This window comes from Halichoeres trimaculatus, unplaced genomic scaffold (assembly GCF_033239565.1).
Source record: "Halichoeres trimaculatus isolate MK-OKI-2021-1 unplaced genomic scaffold, fHalTri1.1 fHalTri1_scaffold_17, whole genome shotgun sequence".
NCBI classification, from domain to species: Eukaryota; Metazoa; Chordata; class Actinopteri; order Labriformes; family Labridae; genus Halichoeres; species Halichoeres trimaculatus.
The window spans coordinates 2,254,778-2,279,747 of record NW_027437195.1 but is presented as its reverse complement, the minus strand read 5'-3'; the positions used below and the strand labels follow the sequence as shown (position 1 = coordinate 2,279,747).

The 24,970-nt window shown below is 42.1% G+C and overlaps 1 protein-coding gene across 1 annotated transcript in view; it reads right to left on the bottom strand.

The window, feature by feature from the left end:
* Positions 1-2,565: 2,565 nt before the first annotated feature.
* Positions 2,566-24,970, bottom strand: part of LOC141806807 (gamma-aminobutyric acid receptor subunit rho-2-like) — a 73,494-nt gene continuing 51,089 nt past the window's right edge. Inside the window, 5 exon segments of the mRNA XM_074692487.1 lie at positions 2,566-8,106; positions 11,476-11,684; positions 15,105-15,257; positions 19,977-20,117; positions 23,955-24,037. Of these exon segments, the coding sequence (XP_074548588.1) occupies positions 7,774-8,106; positions 11,476-11,684; positions 15,105-15,257; positions 19,977-20,117; positions 23,955-24,037 (919 nt within the window). The 3' untranslated portion in view covers positions 2,566-7,773.

Here is a 24,970-nt window from a genome sequence, read left to right as displayed (position 1 = left end):
GTTTCTATTATTTCACTGTTCTTCTGCTAACTGATAAAAAAAATCCCTATGAAAGTGCAGTGCGAGCTGTGAACTTGTATAAAATATTTATAAAATTCATTTAAAAAGAAAAAAAAAAGAGATGCTGTTATCAGTTTTTAAAACACTCTCATGTACATGATAGAGTCTCTGCAGAGAACATTCAGAGGACGCTGGATCAAACTTTTAGTCTTGATTTTAAAGGAAGCTGTTTGTTACAGGATTCACTGTGAAGATGATTATTTCACTCCTCTCCTCATATTATTATCACATAAACCTGAACTGTGTGTGAAAAAGTGACTATTTCGTAACAAAAGATGTTCATTAACATGAGATCTGAAACAACCTGCTCTCCTCCTGGTACATATAATCATAAAACTCTGGTCTACCCGTAATTGCACACGATCAACACACATCTTGTTCAGGCACCAAACCGACCACAAATGAAGTTAATAAGATCAGTTTTTAGGTGAACTAGTTTGGAGTATTGGAAATGTTTTATTATCTGTATCTGACACAGAGCAGGTTGGTCTGTCACTCCATCACTTCTGCCTGAAACTGACGCAGACCCGGTGAGAGCTCAACTCCCTCCTCAGTCTGTGACAGGTTCAGGTCCAGGTCCAGGTTCAGGTCCAGGTCCAGGTTCAGGTCCAGGTCCAGGTTCAGGTTCAGGCTGAAGTCTGCAGCTTCTTTCAGAGCTCAAACACATTTTTAAAGAAAACTTCCACGTTTCTGGACCTAAACGGAAACAACTAATAATATTGTGGCTTCTAATGGTCAAATATCACAGATTAATTAATCAAGGTATAAACGAAGCATGAGTTAATCAAATGTTTAAACATCATGGCGTCATTTTTCTACCTCTGTTGCTAAGGTGGTGCCAATCTCCAGCACAGAGAGGTCTCCTTTTTGCTTCTCTCCATGTCTTAAATTCTGTGAGTTCAGCCAGCTGAACCTTGAATATTAAGGGGCGTGTTATTTGAATTATGATTGTTTTCAGCGACCACAATTGTCAACAGCTGATCAGGTGAATGCCGTGATTGGCCCTGGTGCGCAGGTTTCATAAATCACAGGTGAATGTTGCCATAACCTCATTTTTAATATCTACGCCAGTTCCTACACAAGATTGATGAATGAGGGCCATGAAGTGTGGACAGCTGAGTCTGTGTCCATCATTGATATCAAACACATTAAATAGATCTATTTGATATGGACCACAGCGCCACCTTTTGGCCCAGAGTCTCACACACACTGTGGTGAAGACGTGACTCTAAACAAGGCAGGTGTTTGTTTTGGAAATGAATGGAGATAAGATCTTCTATTTAACTTTGCTTTCTTTGTTCAAGACAACTTTTTACCAGATCCAACTCCACGAGGTAAGGTATTTATCAACAGTTAGGCAGAACTACGCTTTGAAACGTGACAACAAGCAAACTTTGTCAGTTTGTATCGTAGTTTAGACGATGAGCAGGATAGAGAGAGGAAGTCCTTCCTGTTTGATTGAACTAGAGATTTAAGTGTGACAGATGTCCTCTGTCTGCTTTGTGAATCAGACAGAGAATTAAATTTAATAAATCCTGAAGTGCCAAAATCTGTTGTTTCTCCAGTAAATAAATTACTTTTAGTGAGGTGTGTGTTTGTTTTGGAATTAAATGGAGATTAGATTGAAACAAGTTTTCTTTGTTCAAGTCAACTTTTTACTAGATACAACAAGCCGAGGTAAGGTATTTATCAGTACAGTTACGTCATTCCACCATTTAAAATGTGACATCAAGCAAACGTAGTAGCCGGCTATATGTTAGCAACATTGGCAGCCTGGTGCTCCCATAAATCTGTAGTCTAATGTGACAACAATTAAACACTCTCAGTTTGTTTGTAGTTTAGTAGCTGTTTATATTTAGCTCAGCTGACAGCCCGGTGCTCTGAGATGTGTCTACATTGTGTAACGTTAGTGAATCCTGGTTCTGTCCTGCCAGTCATCTACCAAGCAGAGCTAATGTAACCTCACTCTTCATTTTATTGATAGACTCTCAAGTTTGAACAGACCACTGCAGAATAACTGCTGACTGTGGGTTGGAATGAACATTAGCACAAACAGTTTAGCTCCTGTGTTAGCCTCTAGCTCGTGCTCTATCTCTCTCCTGTCTATCTTTCTTCTGCTCCAGTGTCCACCATCACTACAAAATTAATCACAAAATTTATTTTCGGCAGAGAAAAAAAAAAAACAGATCTCTTTTCTCTCCACTTAACTTCTTCAGCTGACGTGGTGTTGTCGTAGAAACTTAGATGTGCCGTAAATCAATCTGGTCCTGCTCTACCCGATCAGGAAGCTAAGTTAACCTGTAACCAGCAATATTGATGTTGATCATTGCTTTTCAAGTGTGTGTATCAGGCATATATCGAGAAGGGAGACTTTTTCAAGATCACTTTCAAACTCCTCACAGGGACTTTGAAGTAAAGTTCAGAGAGGAGCAGGTCTTCAAGGAGAATTCATTTTATTTATACTCCATCCGGAGTCTGACCTGAACTTAAACACATGAAACCACCGACTCATCCAGCAGTCTTTATTTTCTTTCTTTGTTTACAGTGAAACCAACAGGACACCTCCACAACACGCTCCATGTCTGACAGAACAGCCTCCAGAAAAAGAACAACTTCTATAAATTTGCATACTTAGTAAACGTTCTGGTGAATCTTTAGTGTGGACATCGAAAACTGTTCATCAAATCATGAGAAGTGATGATTTTTTTAGTGGAGCAAGGCTCAGGTGACGACCTCTGACCTCTGGTATAAATGACTGTTTGGTTGATTTTATAAACGGCAGCAGACACACATACAAAATAAACAGAGTTTTAAAAAGCTTATAAATACTTTACATGGTTACATTCTTAAGCTCAACTGTAATGTTTGCTGCAAACGTCTCTGAATCAATGGAGTACAGCTGATCACGTTTTCAGGTCAAAAAGAGTCGAGGACAGGATTTGGCTTTGATATTTTTAGCTTAATACACATGTGACCCTGGATAATATATGATACTTTACAATTTACAGTAATAATGTCAAAATTTCTCCCCCCTAATGAAAAGATCCAGATGAGTCCAGTTGAGTTTTTTTTACATTTCACCGGAGTGCAGCGGCCCTGAGGTGCAAAAACTAAGACATCAGCAGGACGATGTGGCCCCACTCTCATCTTTAAGTGGTCATAAAACATGATAGGCATGAATGATTCAGACTTTTCCTGACGCTCCTTCAGATGAAACAACAAAAAGAAAACAAGGTTCATAATACATGGCTCTTAATGAGTCGGAGGATGACGTCAGCTGGCATCCTTTTCATCCTTAAAGCTGATTTAAGTTGTTTTTACATTTTTTTGTGCTCCAAACATCAATGGCAGTGCTTTGCTAAAGGGAATACATGAATGAACCGTACAGCAGTGAATCAAACTTCAAATAAACACCACGTCCTGGCTGCACTTTGAACAGAGACCGCTCTCTCCTTCTCTCTCGAGGACTCGTGCGCTTCCCAACACCAAAGGAAACTGAAGTGATGCAGGCTTTCATCAGGAGGCTCCATCAGCATTGTGCCCAGTTGTTGTGCAAAAGAAAGAGACTTGGACATGAAATTAACTGAAACTCTGGGCCCAACTGTAAAACTCCATCAGCAGAAACACCCTGAAAGATCATGTGACCACCTGCTGCAGCGAGGACTGATGAAAACATTCTTGGCAGTGTCGCTTCAGTCTGGCTGAACGTGGATTCCTCTTTAAAACGAATAAATAAGTGCTTCTTTCCTTGAGTCCTCTCCTTTTTGATCATCTCAGAGTGTACATAGAAATGTTTTTGATGCTGTTTAATTTTTTTTAACCAGGCTCTGAGCCTCAAAAACACTTTCTGACACTTCACTCTCTGAGCTGCTTTTTACAAATGAACTTTAAATTCATGAATTATGCTGTCCTACTGGGATCAGAACAGAAAAAAAGCTCCACCTGGCAGAAATGGACTGCACCTGAACATTTCCACCCACAGATTTATCAGTTTAGCTCTTTTCTGGGTTGCATTTTTTTTTAGCATGGGAAGAAAGCAGGATATGTGAAAAATGAAAGAAAATGGAAAAAACGTCAAGACTGAAATAAGATTGGAGAAAGTGAAATGGAATCAGACTTGGTGAGGGAAACATTATTTGCGCTGGATGTGACTGATCTGAGAGGAAATATAAAGAATTACCCACACCAACATCTGTGGAGCTTAATATTTACACTCTTTTACACTCACTGTCCACTTTATCAGGCTCACCTGTTCACCTGCTCGTTAACATAGATGTCTAATCAGCCAATCACAGGGCAGCAGCTCTGCAGCATTTGGTCGTGTAGACACAGTGCAGACAAGATGCTTAAGTTCAAACTGAGCATCAGGATGGAGGAGAAGGTGGTTTTTGGTCTGAGTATTTGACAAACTGCTAATCTACAGAGATTTTAACACACAACACGTCCAACCTTGAGGCAGATGGTCTACAGCAGCAGAAGACCACACCAGGTGACCCTCCTGTCAGCTAAGAACAGGAAACTGAGGCTACAACCTATACGGACTCACCAAAACTGGACCATGAGTCTGGATTTCTGCTCCACATCCATATGGTCCGTTCTGGATTTAAAGGAAACAACACGATCCATCCTGCTGCTCCTGGTTTAATGGTGTAAAGGAGATCTTCTTGGCTCACTTTGGGCCCCTTAGTACCAACTGAGCATGGTTTAAAGTCCACAGCCTACCTGAGTATTGTTGCTGACCATGTCCATCCCTTTATGAGCACAGTGTACCCATCTTCTGATGGCTACTTCCAGCAGGATAACGCTCCATGTCATAAAGCTGGAATCATCTCAGACTGCTTTCCTCAACATGACAATGAGTTCCCTGTACTCAAATGGCCTCCACAGTCCCCAGATCTCAATCCAATACAGCACCTTTGGGATGTGGTGGAACGGGAGATTCTCATCATGGATGTTCAGCCGACAAATCTGCAGCAACTGTGTGATGCTATCATGTCAATATGGACCAAACTCTCTGAGGAATGTTTCCAGTACCTTGTTGAATCTATGCCATGAGGAATTAAGGCAGTTCTGAAGGCAAAGGGGGTCCAACCCAGTACCAGCAAGGTGGACCTTATAAAGTGGCCGGTGAGTGTATTTTTCTGAAAGGACTCATGCTAACACTTTAGTTCTGATTCTCCTTTTAGATCTCCTCACTTCTGCTTTAAGGTGGGACTGTCTGTTTACCTGAAAATCAAGCATGGAGTAAGATTTCTCCACAGCTGTTGGTTGTATTTCTATAAGCCGTAGCGTAGGACTAGATGTGGTTACTTTGGTGATGCCAAGTTCTTACCAAGAGCCTTCATTGGAGTAACTTCTCAGCGGACCAGTTTGTGACTGAACACTTATAAAATTAGTGACATTAGTGAGTCTTAACTGTGCTGGTTGAGCTAAAAGAGGGGGATGATTAAGGGCCTGTATCTATTCACTCTCTTTGTTGTTGTTGCTGCTGGTAAAACCTATTTTCTGAATGAAATATCTGCATTTCATTGTTCAGCGCCTGTCAGTGTCTGCTGGTTTTGTTGCAGCCCTCTCAGTTGAAAAACACAGAAAAATCCCAACAGTGCTTATTGAAGTCACTTCTAAAGTCTGATTTCTACCAGGTCAATGTCCAGTACGTCTCCACCCTGTCACAATTCAGATAATAGGTTTCAGTTTAAATAATGTGTGAATTTAAACCTGCTGTTACAGCTGTGGCTGTATTTGTTCAAGTATGTTGTGCCCTTCTGTTGGTGTTTGAGTGAGTGCTCTGTGCTTGTGTGGATCTTTGTCCTGTATCCGTTCTGTGTGTTTGTGAGTGAGTGTGCAGTTTGTCATGTGAGTGGATCTATGTCAGACCATGGACTGTAAAATTTATGGCCGAACTCTCTCTGACGTCATCTATCTGTTTCTGAAGCAAATTTTCTGGCAAGGCCATATTGGAAGTGAGGCTGGCTTTGAGTCTCCACATTAACAGCTATAGGGTATCTGTCAGTCACGTGAGCCAAGCTGTGCCTCTGATTGGCCAAACTTGTGATATTAACATCCTCTAAACTGCTGAGCTGGAAAAAAGTCACCTCCTGAAAAGTTTGTGCTGATAGTGAAATTAGAGATTCAGACAGGAGACTTTTTTTGAACCAGGCTGTAAATAGGTTCATTACTGCTGTGAAAACTGCTCTTTTTAGCTTGGTGTATTTATGACTTCCTGTACTTCCAGAGCCAGCCTCAAGTGGGCTCTGGAGGAACAGCAGATTTTAGCACTTCAGCATTGAGTCATATCATTCATCTGGAGGTTGTCGCTTGGTGTCAACAGGTGGGGATACATGACTGGCTGGCATGGATTCAGCGCTTATTGTTGGCGATACTTTAAAATATGGCGGCCTGTGGTGGAGTCTGCAGACCTCCTGACAGCAGCGCCCCTTTTGTTTCTGCCCTGCCTCAAGTTACAGAGTCATTTGAGGACTGTGTTCTGTTGTTAACCCTTGTTTTTCCTTGTTTCCTTTGAACCTTAGTCTTTTTTAGTCATGGTGTTTGGGAGTAAATTTATTTCTGAGCTTCCTCCTTTGTCTGAATCCAGCTTTTTCATTTGAGTCTGTTGATGTTAAACAGTCGAATCCCCCCCCCAAAAAAGGAAATTAACCTTGTTGACTTTAGGAACTTTTGACCCTGTATATTTTTTGGGGGATGGGAAGAAAAACACATTTTTTTTTAGAAAAATATTATTGTATGCACCTCCCCCCTAGACAGGTGCATGAGATTGGCTCTGGAGAGCTGGAGCCCTCTTCATCCGAGCATGTCAGGATGTGAGGCGCCAGGACAACATCAAAACCATCTGAAATCCTCTGATTCAGTTCAGGTCTTGTGACTCAAGCCGTCAGTCAGAGGAGACGGACCGGACACAGATCTAGTGGATGTCAGGTGTAAGGGGAGGGGAAGTGCTGCGGTAATGGGCACTGTCATTTCAAAAAGAAGCAGTTAATGGACACAGACCCTAACATGATGGAGGACTGATGACCTGTACTGCAGCCAGACACCAGGGGGAGCTCTAATGTTATTATGACAGGGACATTTGTGCATTGTTTAAGGGTTAACCCAGTGAAGAGTGACAAATGTTCCCATCATCAGACTGATGTGGTTCATCGGAAGAAGAAACAAGCTTTACTTTCTGAACCCAGCTTGTATCTTGTGGATTACTCAGTTTGTTATCTTGACCCTGAACAGATCAACTGACCATCAGTGATTTAAACTGACCTAAACCAGATGCTGATGGACCCACCCCCCCACTTCACTCCCATGTCATCCCTGTCAGACGGTGGTTTAACTCCAGTCACACAAAGTTTATTCCCCATCAAACTGTCAAGTTAATGAGCTTTCCACCTGCTGTCAGTGGCGCTGAAGGAGATCAGCCTCAGTGGCTCAGAGACACCAATCAGATGATTTTAGCTAGGTATGCTAAGGAACATTCAAAGTGCTGCATGAGGAAAGAAACAGAACAAAAACAAGAGCTCCTCTTTGAATTTCTCTGGTCCCAAAGCTGAATGTCCAGTCTGCGTTGCCATCCAAGGCCCGCAACCCCATGATATATGGTCCCCAGACATCCGGCACTCTTTAGAAGTCCAGAGTACCGCGGTGATGCAGCATAAGAACAGTCTGAGGAAAAACCTGTCTGGTCCCAGTGCTGACTCTGATTGTCTCTCAGCAGTAGACGGACCAGTAGATCAGGTTGAAGAAGATGTACGACCCCGGGAAAATCATCCGGGAGTATTTGTCAATAGCGTGTGTGTTCTGGATGATGTTCAGAGCTCGCAGGCTCTTCTTCTTCTTGGTGTTGGTGGACTCGCTGCTCACCGACAGGTGGACCACCATGTGTTCAGGTTTCTCAGGAACCTCGTGGAGCTCCTCCTGCTCCTCCTCAGGCATCGGCTCCTCGGTGTAGCCGGCTAGGCTGTTGGTGTCGGCCTCGCTGTACGTACCGTCCAACATGGTCATGGTCCTGGTTTGGGAGATGCCACAGGTGCAGGGCAGGGACTGCAAAGAGAGAAGGATCAGTTTATTCAGAGTTCTGCGTTCTGTCTCTTTGAATCAAACTCCCCCTGGAAAACCTCCCAGTTTGCTGTTTCCTGTTTTACTGACATTAACATCTCGATTGATTGTCTCTCTTTGGTTCAGAACTCATACGTGAGCAGCTAAAGAAGTTCAGCTTACACACACAAAGACTTTAATGGTCTCACATTGTTTTCCTTTTGAGAAACATTTGCCTTCTTAGGAGCGAGAAGAGTTTCAGAGTCGGTCATTCATCACAGTTAAATCTAAAGTAACAGTGTCTGTCCATAGGTCCATGGATAAGAAAGCTTAATCAGGACATAATTCAAATGGAAATGCAAATGTGAAAATAAAAATTCAACAAAGGAAACACACAAAAGTATAGGTGCATTGTTTGAAAATTGGATGTCAAATATTGAAATATCATTTTCATCTTTTACACCTGCACATTATGTGACATAATTCAGATTAAACAGAAAAGGGTGTTTGCATTTCAACTTTGAAGTAATGATCTGCTTAAAGTTGGACATTATTCAAATGAAAAAGGCAAACATGACAATGAAATTGCAATTAAGAAATAACATTTTCATGATCAACTTCAAGAAGCACAATTTGTGACATAATCCAAACGAAAAGGGAAAAATCATCTGCATTTTCATTTTCAAACCCGCCCTCAGACCAACAAATGGAAATACGGACCCGTTGGTTGTACCTCATCTTCAACAACAGGTGGTGGTGTGTGTGTGTGTGCCACACAGACACTCAGCTAAACAAATACAACAGTAAGAAAACGAAGCACCACTCCAAGGGTGGGTCTCGATGCATTAATTTCATGCGTCCTCCGTCCTATCTCCTCCGCGGCACCAGAAGTACTTTCCCAGTCGCCATTTTGAAAACTGTCCCAAAGCAAAAATTGTGCTCGGAGGAGAGAGGAGAGAGGATGGAGGAGACTGATCAGAGGAGCTATGATCGAGGAAGCACGAGAGCTGGCTTTAAAGAAGTCTTTTCACTGACAGACACGCCCTCATATGGAATATCACTCTTTGATTGGACGCTGCAGCAGCTCAGACTTCTCTACATGAAACTTCACAAACACAACAGAGTTTAATGAGAGAAAAGACGAGCTGAAAACAGGCACTGAGGATTGTTTAGAAACAGGTCATAAATCTTGTAAAGTGTTTGTTGTGAGTCTAAAGAACGAAATACTGAACACAACCATCATCAAATCAATAAAACAGAGAGTTAATACTGAAAACTGAAATCTAATAAATAATAACTTCCTGAAACACAATAAACTAGGTTATAGTAAAAACTTTCAGAGTTCACGATCAGATGGGCTCTAGATAAAGGCTAAATAGTTCATAAATAATCTCACAATTACGCTTTTTACCAGTAAAGTGATCTGTGAGCTTCTAAACAGCACACAGAATAAACAGAGAGCAGGTTTTGATCAGCTGATGCTGTCAACAATAAAAAAGTCGCTTCATGTGACGCTCCAGAGGAGAGGATGTCCCATTGCTCTACAAACCAATCTCCTCCATCCTCTCTCCTCTCTTCAGTTCCTCGTGTCTCTCCATCATCTCTGGTGGGAGGGACTAAGATGCAAGTGAACGACCCAAGTGGAGGAAGGAAGGATGGAACTTTATTGCTTTGAGACGCACCCCAAGTCCAGTGTACTGAATCATATGAATCATATCAGCATAGTGATTTGCTTAAATGATTTGTTTACCAAATCATTTACCAACTCATTCAGTACTTCTCAACAGCTGTACCTGTGAATCAGAATTTAATAAGCACAACAAGCAATAAACAAGTAAAAACCAAGTGACATTAGGTGATATATTTTAAATTTAGCGAGGTCTGACAAGAAATGAGACATTTAAACAGGAATCAGACATTTTCTCGATTAGAATTTGAGTCTTTGCAGTGTTCGGCCTAAATGATTATCCCTGCTGTATTAGAGCGCATGAGGATCCAGTTCTATTTGGTATTTGACAAGCTCCATAAATTTGACATCTTCTTCTCTCTACAGTGCTGTTTTTACAGAATAAATAAGTTGCTAAATAACATCATCACCTAATTTGGTTATTTACATGTAATTGTCATGGACACTGAAGGAGAAAGATATAACACCATAGGAGAAATATAAAGCATGTAATAACACACTGCATGTGTTTAGAGATACAAATCTTCTTTAATTGACTCTCCTCTTTTTTTTAATGTCAAATATTAACCCTCCTCCTTTATCCTGGGTTGGGACCAGCAAAAGTGACCCCAAAAAGGGTCAAGTACTGTATTTTCTGGACTATAAGTCTGACTTTTTTTCATAGTTTGGCTGGTCCTGGGACTTTGAGTTTCTTTGAGTATGACATATATGAAATGATTGAGGTGCAGTGTTACTCTATAGAGAAAGGTCTCTAAATTCATACATGAGGAATACTGATTAGGATACTCACGGAGTTAAGCGCCTGATAATGTGATTTAAAGGAATAAAAGTTCACTCTTGGCTTCTTTGCTCTCTGTTGTACGCAGTTTTACGAGATTTGAGTCAAACTAGAGTCAAAACTCCCATGACATTTTCAAAGTGAGGAGGAGGAAGGAGATGAGCAAAGTGAGTGAGAAGAGCGTACGTAGAGAAGAGAAACCGAAACTTATCTATAGTCACAATAAATACAAGATATTTACAATTCCTCAAGGTGAAAGAAATTCCTTGATAATTTTTTGTAATAGAACTACAAAATTACAATTGAATACTCAAATTAGTTGAGGAATCATTTCAGCCCAAATGTTGACAAATGGGAAACCCAGTCCTACATGCAAAAAACTATTAATGCACAAGCTGATAGTGAATAGAAATCAGATACCAAAATGCATCTTCTAAGTCTCTTGTGATGCATTTTTGTGTGTTATCCTTACTGCAGGACACTTATCATAAAGTTCCTCACCTGGGACTTCACAGTGTAAGCGTGTACGTCTGTATTCAGGGACTTAAATAAAACATGTTCTGGGTTCCTTCATCTGTCCCAAAGCAGAGCCAGATCTTCTTTCTCAGCAGCCTGATTCAAACCAAACGCCTTTCAGGGCTTTAACGTCGTGTTTGGCCAATTTTAAACTTTTGAATCACACTCTTTTCGCTCTTGGTGGTTTCTCTTTGCACTGCTGCTCATTTTGTGCTTGTCCCCTGAAAGATGCTCTTATAAGAGAAAATTGCACTAAAGCCTGGCTGGCTGGCACCTCTGGAGCCTTGATTTTCTGATACACAGACATCTGGCTCATGAGTGGAGCAATAAAACAAATATTTTATGACAGGCGGGAAGTTTTCTGACAGATGGAAGGCAAAGAAGGAAGACAAACCTGAGACCGTGCACGCTCTCTCATCTTGCGCTCCCGCCGGTCCTGCACAGTGGACAGGTAGTTGACGGCGGCGTACTCCAACACAGACAGGAAGACAAAGACGAAGCTGACCCAGAGGTAAATGTCCACAGCTTTGATGTAGGACACCCGAGGCATGGACGCGTTGACTCCGGTGATGATGGTGGACATGGTCAGCACGGTGGTGATGCCTGCGCACAAAACACACAGCAGGTCAAGAGTCTGTTTGATTCTGAGTTTATTACCAGAGTCATGACGCAACATGGCCTGACTGAGCTGAAATAAAGCTACCTGTGCAGCTCACTAACAGGAGAGGTACCACAACCTGCAGGTGAGACGGTGCTAAATATGGAAGAGGGCTGTTCACACCTTCACTCTGTGGATCAGTGAGTCAGATCTGTTTCACAGGTTAGTTTGGCTCAAAGAAGCTATGAGGAGTGGCTGATTTTGGCGCCCTCTGTGGACAAAGAAGTGTATCTGGTCTCTTTCTGATTCTCTGTGATTATGTGAAGGAGTTGGGATGCGTATTGATAAGATTTTAGTGATTCCAATGCCCTTATTGATTCTGGTTATCAATCAGATTCTTTATTGATATCCTTATCAGTTCATCCTGTAGATTTCTGAGTAACAAAAGCAGCTTTACAGGTTTTCTGTGTCAACATTTTATTGAGTTTATAAGTTAATAAATATGATTGGACTCTGTCTCTGATTGGACAATCAAACGATCCTAATAACTTCTAAACCGCTGAGTAGGAAAAAGATTCATAGAGTGTGCTGATAGTGAAATCAGCTTTTTAGACCCAAGCTGTTTTTGAAGCAGGCTGTAAATATGTTTTTAATGCTGTAAAAGTCTGTTTTTATGGCTGGGTTGTACGTGACTTCGTTTCTTTCTACAGTCAGCCTCAAGCGGATTCTCCATGAACCACAACTTTTAGCACTTCTGCATAGGCTTCATTTTTACTGACTGGATGTTGCTCCTTAAATTTGACAATTGGAGTTGTCAGTATTGATTACTAAGACTAACTGTGATATGTTTTTGTGGTGAAAGATGATATTCTGCTTTAAAACCGAAGTTTTATCGATGTATGCTAACCGCTAGCATATCAATGCAATTTACCATATACATTAGCAACAAGCCAGTGCTATTTTTTCTCTGTTATTTTAGGTGCATTAGGAGATACAGACATGATCAAAATCTTAAGACCAGTTGAAAAATTGCTAGAATTGACCTTTTTGCACATTTGGCTCTTAATAAGGTTTTAAGTAGAGCTACAATATGCAAAATTAAGAAGGGGAAGTGTAACAAAAAGCAATTTGAAAAAGTAATTTATTGAAAACAACAAGTAAACTGAAATAGGCTGTTTATCAGCAGATCAAAAGTTTAAGACCATTGTTCAAAAAGTTACAAATAACTCTCCAAACCAGAAAAAAAGTTTTTCTCAGTAGGACTCAGTAATAAGTAGCTCCACCGTTCTTGTTAATCACTTCAAAAATTGGTTTGGGCTTGATGTGACTGTTTCCAGGAAGCTTTTGGGAACATTGCTCCAAGTGGTGAAGATGGCTTCATGAAGGGCATCAACTGTCTGGACCTGATGGTCATTTTTATAAACTCCTCCTCCATCCATCCCCAAATGTTCTCTATTGGATTTAAATCACGGGAACATGCGGGATGGTCCAAAGAGTGATGTTATTCTCCCTGAAGAAGTCCTTCATCAAACCAGCATTATGAAACTGCAGTGTTGTCCTGTTAAAAACCAGCTGTTACCACACAGACCAGGGTCCTCAGTCATGAAGGATGCCCACTGCAACATCTGAACGTAACCAGCCGCCGTTTGACCTCCCTGCTCCACCTGAAGCTCCAGTGTTCACTGAATGAAACAGCCCAGATCATGATGGACCCCCTCCACTGTGCCGGGTAGAAAACATCTCAGGTGGGATCTCCTTGTCACACCAGTAATGTTGAAGCCATCTGGACCATCAAAGTGATTTTTTTTCTCCTCAGAGAATCAAACTTTTTTCCACCTTTCAATGTCCCATGATGCTCCCTGGCAAAGTCTAAACAGGCAGTTTTGTGGTGTGAAGGAGACGAGGTCTTTGAATTTGTTTCTTGTTTTTGAAACCCTTTTCCTGCAAACGCTGTCTTATGGTTATTGTGCTGCAGTCAGCTCCAGTAAGAGCCTTAATTTGGGTGGTGGACCGCCCTGTGTCTTGACACACAGCCAATCAGATCCTCCGGCTCAGCACAGGTGTAATGTTTTTGGGTCTACCACTTGAATTTTTTGTTCCATAATGCTCAGGATCTTTCAGAAATGTAGAATGACTGTCTTACTGCAGCCAACCTCAGCAGCAATGGCACGCTGCGAGAGGCCTTGTTTATGCAGCTCGACGCTCTGACCACATTCAAGAAGAGACAGCTTCTCAGCTTTAGCCATCAGGAGGACATGACCGTGTGAATGCTGACAGGAAATGAACATTTTATCTTTATCTGTGGTCTTTGACATTTGATCAGCTGATAAAAAACCATTTCAGGATTTTTTTAAGTACAAGTTCTAAATGTTTCTGGCACACTCCCCCTTCTTGCATTTGCATTCTGTAGCTCTACTTTGCCAAATGTGCAAAATGCATATTCTGTCAATTTTTACAACTGGTCTTAAGATTTTGATCAAGTCTGTATATAACATGGTGAATGTCTCAGTGCATCTCTTGTAAAACTTAATGCAGAAACCCTGAATCTGACACTTCTTAGGAAACTGTATCTGCTAAGCTAAGCTAAGCTAGCTGGGGTCGCGAGGTCCGGCTGCTCCCAATTCGTTCAAGTAAAGTAAGCAGCTGCAGCAGCAGGCTCACGTGTTGTAAAGATGTTTTGCCATTGGTTGAAGGAGAAGGCAGCGGTGGTGTTGCGTTTAGGGAGTGTTTCTTTACAAAGCAGCCTGTGAAACAAAATGCTTAGGAACCGTTGTGTTCAGAAATGAGATTATGTAAACCTGTAAATAGGGATCACAATCTATTAATCGTGCAGCCCTAGTACACTCTGACATGTGAGGTGTATAAGAAGACAGTGACGCTAAATGAGGATTTTTATGCAGGGAAATACTTCTAACTCAAGTGTCAGGAGAAATCTTGTGATAAAGCTGGAGTAGAAGTATCAAACAAAGCTTTCAAAAAGAGCAATGTTTGAGCCATCTGGCTGCAACAAATATGTTTTATGTGGAATTATTTACCTGCATAAATGATAAAATGCACAAAGAGGAGGAGAAAACAGATCTGATGTGTGAATTGTCAGAGTGAGTTTGAGAGCATCTCATCAGAAGAGCTGAATCTAATCAGAGCGCCGCGACGAGCCCTGAGAGGATCACAGCAAGGAGACAGTCTGACAAGTACAGCAACCGCCTCGATACAGAAGATAACTCAAAAGAAGAGAGTGTGTGTGTGTGTGTGTGTGTGTGTGTGTGTGTGTGTGTGTGTGTGTGTGTGTGTGTGTGTGTGTGTGTGTGTGTTTCCTGGTGGAGGAGCTGTGTCACTGCCAGCTTTCATCATTTCACACACTTGCAGATTCTCCTCAGGCTCACACAATCTCTTCAAAGTGTGATTGACCAGATTTTTGTTTTTACCCAGGGAGACTCTGGCTGGCACCGCCCGCCGGTCGATCCAGAAGGACACCCAAGAAAGCATCACCATGAGCGTGGCGGGGAAGTAGGTCTGCAGCAGGAAGAAGAAGATGTGGCGTCGCAGCGTGAAGTTGATGTAGAGTCGATTGTACCAGCCTGCAGATTAACACAGAGAGACATGTGATGAGAGGGAGGGAGCATCAGTGATCGCTGACCTTTAAGTGTTCTCCAAGATTTATCATTCTGAATAATCTCATCCCACGTTAACCCTTACAGCTCTGGAGCTAAAACAACAAACAGCACTGACAGACCATCCACAGGCTGCTTTGAAACAGAAAGATACCCCTGTCACACCATGCACCAGAAACAAGCCTGCAGCAGCAACACACCAACACAAACCACTTTCATCAAACTCTGAGCCAAAACAGCAGGAAGCAGCTTCACTTTTCAAGATGAGACATTTTCTAGGAATATAAGAGCTGGACGAGGAAGCTCTTCTAGCTTTGACATCTCACCTCAGAGAGTTCAGTCAGCTGATACTTCAGGTTGTATCCTAATCCTCTGCAGGAGGATGCAGCTAAAGACACAGCTGCCCCTGATCCTTATCAGTGTTCCAGTGTTTTCTGCCTTGATTACTAATATCAGATTCTGTCAATCAGCTAAAGTTTTTCCTTTCAAAGTCAGGATTTTAATCTGCTCCATAAAATTACAGCAGTGTTCACTGCATTCACACTCATTTCACTCCTCTCAGATTTACCAACCAAGATTTTTTTCTTTCAGTATTCCTTCAAACTGAACCTTAGTTTGTTAAAAGTTTAATTTAACTAACCCCTTCGGGACCGAGCTGGTGCTAGTTCCAGTCCAGTAGGGATGGGTACCTTTTACATTTGAAGCTATACGATACCGATGCCCGGTGCCTGGCAGTCAGTACCGGTACTCAACGGTACCGATTTTCTGTACTTTTTTGTGTTTATGTAGTAAAAATATTAATTTCTTTAAAAATTAAACATATATCTTTTTTCAATTTGACACATTTATTCTTCAATATATAACCTTGCAATGCTGTGATTATGAGGAGGTCTCCAGACTTCTCCGAAACTCCAAACCTACAACGTGTCCTCTTGATCCTTTACCTACCAGCATCCTGCAGACCATTTTACCCATAACCAAACCTGCAGTCACACATATTGTCAATTCCTTCTTGGAATCTGGGCTCTTCCCCACAGCTTTTGAAAAAGCTCGGGTCACCCTACTGTTTAAGAAACCAAATCTCAACCCAGCCCAGGTTGAAAATTAAAGGCCTGACTCACTACTGCCTTTCCTGTCAAAAATACTCCAGCAAACAGTCTATAACCAAGTCTCTGAACATCTGCTGAAAAACAACCTGATCCTATCAATCTAGCTTCTGGTGCGACCACTCCACTGAGACTGCACTCCTGTCAGTCACAGAATCACTGCAACTGGCTCGAGCTACTGGCCAGTCCTCTGTCCTACTACTGCTTGACTTGTCTGCTGCCTTTGACACAGTAAACCATCAAATACTCCTCTCCACACTCTCTGAGCTTGGTATCTCAGGTTCTGCGCTATCCTGGTTCAAGTCCTACCTCACAGACAGATCCTTCAGAGTGTCATGGCGAGGAGAAGTGTCTAACTCACATGGCTTATCAACAGGGGTACCCTAGGGTTCAGTGCTTGGTCCCCTACTCTTTTCCTTATACACCACCTCACTTGGCGCGGCGATCCGCTCTCATGGCTTCTCCTACCACTGTTATCAATCAATCAATCAATCAAATTTTATTTATAACGCACTTTTCATACATTAAAAATGTAGTACAAAGTGCTTTGCATGGTTAAAAGCCCTTGCCCATTCCCATCCCCCAACCCACAAAATGCTGATGACACTCAGCTCTTCCTGTCTTTTCCTCCTAATGACACAACTGTCTCAGTTCGGATATCAGTGTGTCTGGCTGATATCTCCACATGGATGTAGGAACGCCACCTTCAACTAAATCTGTCCAAAACTGAGCTTATAGTCCTTCCTGCTTGTTCCTCCGTCCAACTACAGATCAATGTCCTGCTTGATTTCAATCAACTTGTGCCACAAACTCTGCTAGAAATCTGGGTGTCCTGGTTGATGACCAGCTGACCTTTAAGCTACATGTGGCCTCAATTTCACGGTCTTGTGGATATGCCCTCGATAACATCAGGAGGATCAGACCCTACCTGACACAACAGGCCACACAGCTTCTGGTACAGGCCCTTGTGATATCACGCATCCACTACTGCAGTTCCCTCCTAGCAGGCCTTCCTGCGTGTACATTTAAACCTCTGCAGATGATCCAGAATGCAGCACCACGTCTAGTCTTTAACCAGCCTAAAACAGCACATCACCCAGCTGTTAATCTCTCTTCACTGGCTTCCAGTAGCAGCTCCAATCAAATTCAAAGCTCTTCTCCTGACTTACAAAACATTAACAAGAACAGCTCCTGCCAACCTGGGGTCCCTCATCCAGGTCTACACTCCCTCACGTCCACTACGCTCTGATTGTGGAAGACGCCTGGTGCTCCCAGCCCAGGGCGACTCCAAATCACTAGACAGACTCCTCTCCTCTGTTGTTCCCAAATGGTGAATGAATTACCTAACTCTATACGATCCGCAGAGTCCCTTTCTACTTTTAAGAAAAGTCTGAAAACTTATCTGTTCAGGGAACACTTGTGCACTTAAGCTGACCCTTCTCCTGTTTGCCCTCAGGGGGAGAATGAGTCAGAGAGTCTATAACTCAGCTCCTGTGATTTTTTTAGCACTATTACTGAATTTTGATGAAGATTGAGGTGGACTGTTGCAGCATTGCATGCAGTTGGCTTGTTGACATTCAGGAAAAATAATGTCACAACCACCACAAGGAATGAAGATTAAAAATTGTGTCTTTTTGTAAACGCTCCTAGCACCATCTTGTTGCCATCCCCCATGCGGAGAATCCACAGCTAAGCCTGGCGACATATGCAGTGACGTACTGACGTTTTGCGGGGACGCAGTGACATAGTTCAACTTGGCTCCTTACTGATGGAAAAACAAACTGGCTCTTAGGAGGAACGTGACTAGAACCAACTAAGCATCAAACAATTGCTAGTGGAAAGGGGATAACAAGGATCAGTGTTTATAGTAGGTTCATCAGAATAAGCTCCTCCTTTGACGCCACATATGGCCGTAAAAGCAGTCCACATTGACTCACCTTCCAGATCTTGTTCTGTGCAGGCAGAGATAGTATTACCCTACAAGAAATCTCATCCATCCATTGCTCTGAAATGATCACTGGATCAGTTAACAACCTGACATTGCGACGCTGCTTGGTTTGGCATTTGCTCATTTTTAGATCCTGTTTCATCATTGGGTGGATAGTTTAATGTCTCCATTCCAAGTGGAAACTGTCTGTCTTAAAAACATGAACCCAGAGGAAGTGTTAAAGTGGCCTTGCAATCCATATCGTACACCCCATGAGGTAAGCCCTCAGGCGGGTGGCCTGGGTGTGAATCCAGCCTGTGGCACCTTTTTCATGTCACTCCCCACTCTTCCCCTGTTTCCTGCTCTATCCACTGCCCTGTCCTCTTTAATCAAAGGTAAAAAAGACCAAAACTAACTGGGATAAAAAAAAGCAGTTCCTCAAGTGTCCACTGGAGGCTGTCTGAAGAAACAGCAGAAACTACAAGTGTGACTTCATTTTGAAGATACTAAACTTATGACTTTTGCATCATAAAGGGCACAGACCTGACTGCACGCTGTAGGAGTTAGAGAGAAAGCTAAAGGCGTTCATCTATGATAATACATAGATTTAAAAGCAAGCAGGTTAAAAAGTGGTAGCAAAGAATTAAACGACCAGAAAAAAGACATGTTAGAGCTCAAAAACTCACCAGATCAGAAAATTCTCCACAATTAAAGAACTTTTCATAAGGACGTATAACTAGACACAGAACTAACAAACGTTAGATCATTTGGCAGAGAGCTTTAAAGTTAAGGGCCTGAACAGTGACAGCACGATCACCTCTGGTTTAAAGCTGAGAATCAGGAACATAGAGAAACAACCTTCAACAGTCGTCAGGAGGTCACAAATTTTAGGTTGTGCCTGTCTACATATGGCTTTAAAAAACAAACATCTTGAAATATCAACTCTGAAACTGAAAATTGGCCGGTAAAGGTCAACAAGAACAGGAGTCACGTGCTCACGATGAGTTAAAGCTGAGCAGCAGCATCCAGTCAGAGCTGAAGCCACTGAATGTTTCCCCCACTCATGTCTGAACAGAGTTCATCTAAAGGTCATAAAGCACGGGTGACCTTTTCTGAGCAGAGAACCGAGGAAAGAATCTAATATTTGTGATTAATTACAGCTGCTGGAAACGAGATGGTACAACATTCCAGACATGAGGGACATCGAGGTTTCTAACCTCAACTCTGACACAAGGGGTGAAGTCCAGGTCTGATGTTACTGATCTAATGACCTGAGACTGAGGAAGACATCCAGCTTTGGGTGTCATGGAAACAGGGAGGAGAAGTCAGCTTAACAGGGTTTTATGGGGACGTAGAGTGGTGTGTCGTCGGCGTAAGCAGTGGATGTAAGTATTATACTTCTTATCATCTGACCCAATGGGAGCAAGGAAAGGATTCAGCACAGTGACCATCAACCATCGACCATCCAAACAGATGGATGATGTCACAGTCACTAAGTCTATGTGTTTTACAGTCAGTGGTTTTTTAGATATACTCAAATTGCCATCTGCTGGTGTGAGCCTGTAGTAATTCTCATGAATAAAGTCAAATCTGCTCCAGAAGTCACATTTGTGAAAAGCCACCACCTGCTGTCAAGTGTGTCTGTGTGTGTACCTGTGCTGCTGTAGAAGGCCAGTCGGGACGTCGTGTGGAACTTCTGGATGAGAAACTGTGACAGAGAGATGCGGTCGTCAGTGCTGAGCGACTCGTCTCCGCTCTTCCAGTAGAGCATCAGGTCCTCATCCGTGTAGGCGTCTAAGAAAGAAGAGACGTCAGAGTGGAATGAGAGGCTCTGTTATCTCCAACAGAGCTTCACAACAACAGAAGTGATGTCAGGGGGAGACAAGCTGCAAAATCATGCTAATGCACATGTGCTAACAGATGCAGAACCTCTAGTGTCATCAGGTGTCTGTCTCCTACAGAAGCAGCATTCAGCTCCTTTCATTCAGGTGAGTTATGGGTCTTTAAACTCTGGATTCAAACTGTAAACAGCATAAATAACGTCTGGTTGTTCTGTGATTGAGTCAACTTCAATTGAGTTCACGACCGTTACAAAGCAACAGGTGTTCTGGAGCAAAGAGTGTCCATGCTAACTGGAGACCTTCAGCAGAACATGTCAGTGATTGTGGGCCGACTGTCTCCAGTTAACAGGGTCACACTTTACGTTGGAACACCAGAGGCTTCTGTGTCAGTGAGTGTGTTTGTGTATTAGCCTCAGTTAAAAAGGTCTGGCCAACCACTTGTGGCTAAGAGGAATATACCAGTCCCTACTGGAATATTCCTGATTTTAAACTGGCATAGCAGTTTGATCAGTTGTTTACCACTTGTCTAGGACTGACATATATTTAGTGTTTTGAGTCTTGTATTTTGATTTTATTGATGGTATAGTTTTAGCAGTAATGAAAATGAATGTGTAATGTAGGTTTTGGATATTGTTTACATGTACGTGTTAGAGAAAACAGTTTACATTCTAATGGCCAAACTGTACCTTTGCTGTCTTTTTTTGTACAGTGTAACTGAGTGTTCTGAAAGTTGCAGCCTCTGATCAATATAACAGTCAGCAGTTGATTGCAGTTCATCAGCTTACTTGGTTAGCATTAGCCTATCCTAGCCCAGCCTCGCTTAGCCAACGTATCCAGTCTGACTGAATAGAATGCAGAGCATTGCTTCTTCCTCTGCAAACAACTAAGATGGTTATTACATCCTCTGTACACAAGGATACCACTAAATCAGATCAATAACTGTGTTATTTTCATAAAGTTTAAACTGCAGAAAATTATAGGTTTTTAGAGCAGCACCTGGGATTAGAAAACAGAATTAACCAGCCTTAGGTGAGTGGCATATCCCAGATGGAAGTGGCATACCAGTTTTCAAAGTGGAATAAGCCACTAAGGAAGTGGCATACCAGTTTTCAAAGTGGAATAAGCCACTAAGGAAGTGGCATACCAGTTTTCAAAGTGGAATAAGCCACTAAGAAAGTGGCATACCAGTTTTCAAAGTGGAATAAGCCACTAAAAAAGTGGCATACCAGTTTTCAAAGTGGAATAAGTCACTAAAAAAGTGGCATACCAGTTTTCAAACTGGAATAAGCCACTAAGGAAGTGGTGTACCAGTTTCCAAACTGGCACATGCCACCAGGGAACTGGCATATGCCACTCAGCTGCAAGTGGCATGCCATATACCACTTTTTGTCCTGGGTGCTGCTGGGTGGACAGAGGGAGTGATTTGGTCAGTAGTATTAATCTGTGGATGTAGTTGGAACAGACACTGAAAGAAGAAATAAGAGAGCTGTGACCACCCAGAAGAAACCCAGTGCTTCTCTTTTAAGGCCAGTGCTGGTACAAAGGATGAAATGAACACGCCTGTGGTTGAAATCCTCAAAAACAGTCTGATAACCTTGTGACTCTTCCTCCAGCCTTTCTCTTCTTCTCTGCTCATAAAGTAATCATAAAAATCAGAAGTCTGGCCGTCTCCTGTGAGCCCTTCTTTACCTTCGCATTCAGTCTTTGCGCACAGCTTTTTATCTCCCTGCTCTTTAGTCTTTGAGTTTTGCCTGATAGCGCCCTCAAATACCCAAATGTCTTCCCAGAAAATCGCTGGTGTTTTTGAAGCTGTACTTAGTTCACAGTCGAGTTTAAAACATCAGAGGCAGTGCGTTTAATCTTAAATGTGTGTGGAAGCTGTGTGCTGTGGCCTCTGGTGTGTGCTGCTGTTTCCTGAGTTTATCTTTGATGTCTCCGAAACAAAAAAAGCTTTAAAGACAGAACGCTGTGTCTCTCTGTTCCTCAGGATCTTTCAGGTACTTGACCCACCCTTTGACCCCCCTTGGTACTAATATCCCACGATGCCACAGTTTTGAAAAGGTAAAGTAAAATCTGTGGGAGATAGTTCTGTTTTATCTGTGTGAGTCATCCCCAGGGGACCTGGGTTTGCTCGACCTTGTTGTTGAAAATCAGAGGTGGAACTGACACGACTGCTGCAGACATCTCTTCAGCATCATTTTGGTCATTTTGACACTCCGACTGAAGCACGACTGTCTGTGTGAGTGCACTATCCAGCCCAGATAGCAAAAGTGATTGCATCAACATTGTGTTATCGTCAGGCTGAGGATTGGGATCAACACTGATGTCAGACATTGAAAAAACATTGTAGGTTTTTGCTGTGATCAACATGGAAAAAACTTGAATTTCCAATCAGTTCTGACAATGAATCAACCTTGATTCACCCTCAATATGAACAAAATTTAAGGAATGTAGTTTTGAATCAACATCCATCTATATAAATACATTGCATTATACATTAAAACAATTCATTATCAGTTTGGTTAACTAGCATGGTAGCATATTTTATTATTTGAAATGCTAATACAAGCAACAGACTCTGGGATGAAGTTCCAGACAGCTAGTCCACACCATGTGGAGCATAGACAGCCAGTCTGTGCCATGTGGAGCACAGACAGCCAGTCCATACCATGTGGAGCATAGACAGCTAGTCAATGCCATGTGGAGCACGGACTAAGGGTGAGTATTGGCAAGAACCTCATGGTGTGATATGCATCACTATACTCAGGTCATGATACGATAGTATCACAATGTCACAATATTGTTATGTTTGTATTGTTATATTGACTAAGAAAAAACATAAATGTTTTTGCAAATCCTACAATGTTAATCAAAATTGAAAGGAAAAATGTAGTCAAAAACAATTTCACTGAAACCTTTTCTATGTTATTAATTCTGAAATACTGAAAATCAAAGGCACAGTAACGTACACACTTAACTTTAAAACATAAAGTGCATCAAGTTTGTCGCTTAAACTACTGTGACATTAAACTAATGTTGAAAAAAAAGGATGGTTGAAAGACGTGGTCAGTTGGTGAAACTGATGAACGTCAATTGGTGTAATTAATGTCCTCATAATATTACTAATATTGCATTAAAAAGCTACTATGATTACGATGCTCTCAGTCAACTGCACTGTAAAAACTAAATTTAGATGATTTCGAACTGACTAAGCCAAAAATGGAGAGAAACCAGTGATGTCATCAAGGCCATAATCATCAAGTTTAGGAATAAAATATTTAACCATTCTTTGCGATTATATTCATTTTACAGTCTATGGGCAACATACAGCACAGTAGGTCTTCAGCGCCATCTACTGCAGTGGAGGTGCATATTTTACTTCCTATTTGGCTAAAATATGAATCTTTATTTAAATAAAACATTGATATAAGATATGACACGCTGAAGTAAAGTGAGGAATCTGATGATGGAGTTTGTGCAAATGACTTTGATGAGGGGGTCGGTCAGGGGTTGGTAAACTATGCCGGTTTCTCTACAGGACCCCTTTGCTACATGCAGACTTTAAAAATGAGCCTGTTAAAACTGAAATATGTTATTCTGAGAGGACATTGTAAGTTAACAGATATCATGACTTTACTGTGAGTAAATTATGAAGCGACTACTGTTCCTGTTGAGTATTCAGAGGTTTAATAAATCTTGGAGTGCTTTCTCTGATCGCTGTGTGCTCAGATCATTCCACCAACTCTCTAAATGCTTCATTTTTAGAAACATGAATAAAAGATGAACTCACAGCTCTCCAGCTCCAGCGAACACGTCTGAGAGTCCAGAGGGAAGCGGCTGAAGTCCATGTTACAGGCGGCTGTCACTGTCACTCTGCACACACACACACACACACACACACACAAACACACACACATAGTGAGAACAGTGCTGATGCTGTAAACACTCACTGAACACACAGTGACGAGCAAAATAATCAGCAGGGGGAAAGAGCAGCTTACTGTAGCCTGTAAAGATTCACCTCGTGCTGTTTCCCTTATTCAGGCTCAAAATGATGAGTTCATCTAGACTGTCAGAATTTACATCAACATAAACACATAATCCCCCAGAACACACACATCATAATCATCAGCATGAATGAAAGCTCACAGCTATGAATTGAAACGTGACTATGCTGAATTATTGACGAGTTTAGAAACAGATCCTGCCACTGTAAATAAACAGACTCCACAAATCATGTTTTCAGAGATTAAACAGTGAATGCAGGGAAGAGCGGTGCAGTCTGAGGGTTGGAGAAACAACCACTGAGCAGAAGACAAACTCAAACCTTACAGAGGGGCTACTCTGCTTTCCTTTTTCTTTAAACATGGATCTAAATGCTGGATGTTCGGACTGAGCCATGGCTGCATTGTTTACATGTGAACCCAGCTGTTAGCAGCCTGTAGCATGTCAATGCTAACTGGTGTAGGGCCTGATGTCTTCCCACAAGATGAGGAGAAGGAGGTGAGGACGTTGTGCTGGTTCTCAGGTGTGAGCTAAGAAGTGACGACATGGACCTGTCCTTCCATCCATCGTAATTGGGAATGTAAGATCTATGTCCAATAAGATGGACGAGCTAGCTGTGCTAACCCAGCAACAGAGAGAATGCTAGAGGGCAAAGTAGCATCATGCTATTCACAGACATGGCTAACAGAGCTAACATTAGACACCAACACCACATTGGAAGAGCTTCATCTTCGAAGGATCTTCAAAGGATCCAGGAGACAGAGACTGAACAGACTGCTGAAGAAGCTCAGTCCTGGACCC